The sequence below is a fragment of the Prunus dulcis genome, chromosome 4 (assembly GCF_902201215.1).
Source record: "Prunus dulcis chromosome 4, ALMONDv2, whole genome shotgun sequence".
In the NCBI taxonomy this organism is placed as follows: Eukaryota; Viridiplantae; Streptophyta; class Magnoliopsida; order Rosales; family Rosaceae; genus Prunus; species Prunus dulcis.
Genome location: NC_047653.1, coordinates 6,396,366 through 6,402,397, shown reverse-complemented (window position 1 = coordinate 6,402,397; position 6,032 = coordinate 6,396,366). Strand labels below are relative to the sequence as shown.

The following is a 6,032-nucleotide window of genomic DNA, read 5'->3' as shown; positions in this document are numbered from 1 at the left end:
ACATCTTGGCATTGAGTACAAGCATTTAGAGAACTCCTTGCAGTCCATTTCTTGGTGCAAGGTCCAAAGAAAAGAATTCCAGAAAGGGGAAGAGAAAATTAAATGGTATTACAAATTTGGCAAAATAACATGTTACATCATGCACAGGGCAGTTTGGGTGAAGCTTTTGATCTCTTTCACTTTCTCTTTCTAGCTGTATATTGGTTTTACCAACACAACACCCATTGTATATGTGATGCTAACGTAGCATTGCATTAAATGTAAGCCAACCAGAAGCAGAACGAGGCTCTATAAGCAACCTCAAACTTATTTACTCCTCTGTTTCTAACGGTGGTGATGCTCTTAAGTTGAACAATAGTAAATTTTGTGGTGCTTTAAACAACTCAATGAGAGAGAGAGAAAGGGGTCACAAGTTAAGTTGTTGATTAAGGTACATTCTACTAGTATTATTGCTTCTGATCTGCACTGTGAGTGTGTAAGGGAACTAGGTACAATGTCGAGGACTTGCCGGCTCATTCTCTACATTTCCGTGGACAGTCTTGATGGAGTGACTCAAGTTGAGCCAGAAGGTGGATGGGAGTACCCTTTCCTCTGTTACCACATCCAAGTTGATTGCAAAAATTGTAACAGAGAGCTGTTGGAAATTGGTTATCTTCCATTATACTTATGTGCAGGTAGGATGGAAGATGCCCAATATCATAAAGCCTTAGCTGTAAGTACTAGTGTAGTGCTTGAGTTTTATTTGCATCACATATAGCTGTCTATGATTTTGGTTAGCATAATGCCTAAGTGTGACATAATGGACGCATATATTGATGTATGTATATGTGTAGTGCCCAAAGTGCATGGGGTTTGGTGGTTTGAGGATTCTGAATAGGGGAGGCAAACCAATCACGGATGAAGGACAAGACATGCCTGTGATGGAGATAGAGGTTATTGGCTCTTTTCATGTGCACGAGAAACTCAAACTGTTCTATTTTAAGTGGATTTGCAGAAAGGTAGAACGCATAACTTGTTTTTCTGATATAACAGTTTATAATTTCCTTCTTTAATTTCTTAGTAAATGTGTACTAATCTTCAATTCCTATATGTGTCCCTTGCCTATGTGTGTCTATAAAAATTTCACACAGGATGATGGCAGTGGGGAATTTTTGGAGCCTTTTTCTGTGGACAAAGATGGGAGCTACGCGTTTAGTGATTCAGGTGATGATGATGATGATGATGATGATGATGATGAACTTTTTCAAATCAAAGGGATCAAAGGATGTTTCCAAGTCACACCACGGGAAGAAGAGGTGGAGGGACTCTGGATTAAGGTGGCTTCCAAGTCATACCAGGCCTGCGATTCAGATTCGAATTCGGAGGATTCGGATGCTGATTCTGATGATTAGTTCAGGTGCAAGTGCATGCTTTAGGGAGTCTAACATCAGTCCATGACTGATTTACTGATTGCTATCTATATGGTTTTCCAACTATATATTCTATGTAAGACTGATCTTAGTTTAGTTTTATTGGATGGAAGATGGGAACAAGTTTGCTTAAATTTCCTATTATTTTTTAATTAGCTTTCATTTACTGAGGCTTAAGGCTCATAATTAACCATCATGATGTTATTTGATACATGTTCATTCATAGCATCTGGTAGTTAAAAGCAAGAGCTTGATTTGTTCTTTGTCAAGCTACTAGGGTGCTGAAGTAGATAGATGTTGATTAATTGTACCCAAATGATGTGAGTTTTAACTTATAATATAAACCCTGAGTCCAAAAGTATATGGGGTCAAGGATATTTATAAATATAAAATATAGGAGCACAACACTTTTTCCAGGTAGCAGTTTTTGATTGGGTCATGACTAAGTCCTAAAGTACTTTTTACGTTGATGGCTGAGGCTCCAATGCTTTAGTTGTTGAGGTTAAACTTGAACCTTTAAAACTTGTTTATTTGTTAAAGTAATAGCACAGTGACCTCTTTACATACTTTCCTGGATGGTAGTTCAGACATTAACATACATGAATTATGTCATGAAAGCTATATCCTACTGACAGAAATCACAAAGAAACAATCACTAAAATTCATATTAATTAGGTTTAGCACCACCATCATCAGATTAACCTATAAACACAATCCCTTTTGTACATGCATGTGTTTTCTGAGTTACCATATAAATCTGCAGCTACAGTTAATATTTCTCAAAGAACAAATTTTCTACCATATATATATCTTAACTATATCATCTGAGAAACCAGTGAGTTTGTGTAGGAGACCAAAATGTTTGGGTGTTATATATATGCCAAGGGATGTAACTTTCACAAAAGTAAAGAAAAAGAAAGACAAGGAGAATGGATGTTCCTTTGTCACTAGAAAGATCAAATCAAATGGTAATAGTTTTGAAGTTCTTGCATTATCAAATTACATTTGTTACAACCTCTTAGAGGTTTTTCAAAATGATTCTTAATAATATATAAACATGGTAAACTTGGAAATCTCCTATTAAAGCATAACAAAGCTAACACATGTTAGTACAATTGGAAAGAAAGGCCCTTTGGTAGTGAAAGTTTCTCCCTGTTGAAGTAACAAATAAAGACTAATGAACAAAATCTTTCACAATCTTGGTTAAGATTAGTATTTGATCATGGTTTGATGCTAATACTTAAATCATAGAATCAATTTAGTCCAGTGAAGATAGACAAGGGCATAATCATGATTTCCACTTAAATCATTTTGGGCAAAGAGATTTACATGCTCAGTTGTGCCAAAAGATAAAAAAGCAGGCATATATATTTTAGATGGTGCTCATAATTATGGTTGAATATACACAATAATTAACAACTTTTACTGCCAACACCTAATGAAGGCTGACTTCAGATAATAAAACTCATCTAATAACAAATCATTATGGTGAAATGAAACTAAGTACAATACTGATTATTGTCTGAGGCCAAAAAGCCAAGAGTAGTGATCTTAGTCACTAATCAAACACAAAATGAACATGAAACATAAACATTGCTCATCAGATTTCTATTAACAATCCGGCCGGTAATAATTAAAACACATAAGAGCATACATTAGTGTACAACGAGAAATGTCTACCAATTCCATGTTGGTTGGGCTAATCAGAGCTTAATAGGTTAATAAAGTTATTTATGCTTATTAATTAGGCCGTCTACACTCCAGAGCTTGAGTGATTTGTTTAGATACTTAAACATTGACAGAAACCACACATATATATGAACTCTCAGTCATCTAAAGAAGGGTTCATTTTCACTAATTAAGTTATGAGCACTAATCTCACATTGAATATTGGGTTAAGTGCCTATAATAGTATACATACATACACTTACACCTAGTAATTTAGCGTATCGATTAGGTAATTTTATAATATTTATTTACAAATACAGAATCTAATATTGATTCTGATTAATGATGCACCTGAAACTAAGATAACATTGTAAATTCATCAGATTAATTAGTGGTCCATATGAACATGAGATATACAGTACACTTATTAGCTTTTCTTGACCTCCAGACTCGATTGATCTGATGAAAAGGTACACTAACAAGGGTGAATCATAATTAAGTGCATCCCTATATGCACCCCTAAAATTTCTTTTGGTTTATGTCTTCAAATATGAAAACTATTTTGTGAGGTAATAATATGAATCGGGCAATGATGTAAACTCAATAAAGAAATTGCAGGCAAAATACGACATAGCCATTAAGACTTGTCTCATTCAAAGCTTTTATTTCATCCGTCTTGCATATGCTGATTCTAGATTCTACCAGCATAGTCCAAAACCAACATGCAGGCATAACTACACACACACACACACACATACACACAGAGAGAGAGAGAGAGAGAGAGAGAGAGAGAGAGCTGTTATCAAGTAATGAATTCATCAAGCTTTGAACTTTGATCTGAAGGTGTGTGCTTGCTGTAGAAGAGATGATGTATATACCTGAAATAAACCTGTGCTTGGGAAGAGACCTTGTATATATCCTTAGCTAAAGAAGTTTTTCTATTGTTGGTGTGAGTGATTGAAGCTGCAAGATGACCTGGTAGAAGAACCTTACATATATCTAGCTAGTAATTAAACTAAATATATATGTAATTAGCAGGATGTCAATTCTCTTGGTTAATTAATTGACTAAAAACCCTTCTCTTCGAAAACATGAAATTATCAAGATCTATAAGAAATGAAGGCATCCACCAAAGTTTGGTTCTGTATATCCAAAAATCAATCTCTACCTATTTGGCCATACATATATATTTATAATTTGGTGCTGCAAGATCTAATATATATATGTATATTACTAGTAGTGTGAGGCTGATATAGCTATAGGTTAAGTATACCAGATCATGCTGGCAGCTTCAAGCTCTCAAACCAACAAAACCAGACAAGGGAATAGAAAGAAGAAGCAAGACGCTGCATAAAGGTTTGGCCTTTGATGGAAATTAAGGCTCTTTTTAAGCAACCAGCTGAAGCTCCTGGCACACAACCACTCGAGGCATGCATGTTTTAGGTAAGAGAAAGAGAAGCCTCGTGACAATTCTCCCCCTACAGCTCTCTCTAGCTGTATCTTCCTCCCTCATCTGCATAAATGCTAGCTTTTATGCACCTCTAGCTCTCTCTCTCTCTCTCTCTCTCCCCTCTTCTGCTCAACTGTAGCATTAAGAGTCAGTATTTAATTGTGGGTTTTTTTTTGGCCTCCTTACAGCTATTGACCTGACCCATTGCCATCTCTCTCTCTCTCTCTCTCTCTCTCTCTCTCTCTCTCTCTCTCTGTGTCCACAGTAATTTACATATTAGTTATAGTACCATATAATAAATGAATTTGAAGCTTAAAGAAGGGACCACCATGTTCTGTTCACAAATATAATATTAAACCCCAATAAATTACCCTTTTATTTTTCTTCTTCTTCTTTTTTTATTATTTATTTTTTTTCCTTCTCCCAGATGATTTTTTAATCTCAGAGAAAAAAATTCCATTGTGTAGTCAAACCCAGAGAGTTGGTTTAGTTCTGCTAGCTAAGTCATACCTAAACATGTCAAATTTGTTCACCTAGTTGACTACATACAGGGATCAATTTAATCAAATTGTTCATGGTGATTTTACAGTGTTTATCAATTCATCCTGGGAGCCTGGGATATATATTATATTTTTGTTCCGTTTTCAAGTTCCTGAACTTATAAAGTCTCGTTTCTGTAGTATATTAATTCGTTAACATACCACCGAGCCATTTTTTATTAACATAATGACACTGAACCTTTATTGCAGCCCATGCTATCAGCTGCTTTATTTTTGGTACCAACAATTAAGAATTATTTTCCCCTACTTACTGCATCAAAAACTAAATCACAAACTTCTGATAAAAACCGTTCTAATAAGATTCATAATATAAATACCTTTATGCTTTGCAGATAGATGTTATGTTTCAAATTAATTGGCCCAAAAGAGAAGCTTCAAAAGTTGAGCATGCTTTTTTCTTGGTCTGAAAAGTTGAGCATGCTTTGCCTTTGTTATTGTTACATTTGGCGTGTCTTTTACTCAAAGTATGGTTCCTGTTTCTCCATAACTCTTTAGGATGGTGACAATTTATAGACCTCACCTTACTGTCAATTGATTTCTTTAACTTTAATCACTATCAAAACTGTGGCCTGCATGAAGTGTGCTTAAGTTTTCAGAAAAGCAGCTGACATGTACTTAGAGAAGTTGGCTAGAATAGATGTGCTCCTCACTCTGAACTTGAGTTCGAATTCCCTTTTATCAAAAAAAAGTTTCTAAAAAAACAAGTCTATGCCTAAACAGTAAGTTATAAGAAAACCCTTTCAATTTCAGTCCAAATTTCCATACAAAAATCTTGATCACAGCAATTAATTAAAGACTTTAATAAATTGGGATTAATTAGTCTTCATTTCTAGCAGCTAACAAGAGGCTTTGTGACCATGCATGTGCTTAGCGGCTGCCTGGTCCCTACAGCAGCACAATTTCAATACAATAAATATACTGTGCAATATGATTATTTATATGAAG

At 35.1% G+C, this 6,032-nt stretch overlaps 1 protein-coding gene across 1 annotated transcript; it reads left to right on the top strand.

Annotated features, from left to right (window-relative positions):
- The first annotated feature begins 324 nt into the window (after positions 1-324).
- On the top strand, positions 325-1,581 carry LOC117626490. Its single transcript, XM_034358205.1, has 3 exons — positions 325-712; positions 834-998; positions 1,131-1,581. Exons 1-3 carry the CDS (start codon positions 494-496, stop codon positions 1,389-1,391), a joined length of 645 nt encoding a protein of 214 aa, XP_034214096.1. The 5' UTR covers positions 325-493; the 3' UTR covers positions 1,392-1,581.
- The last annotated feature ends 4,451 nt before the right edge of the window (positions 1,582-6,032 follow it).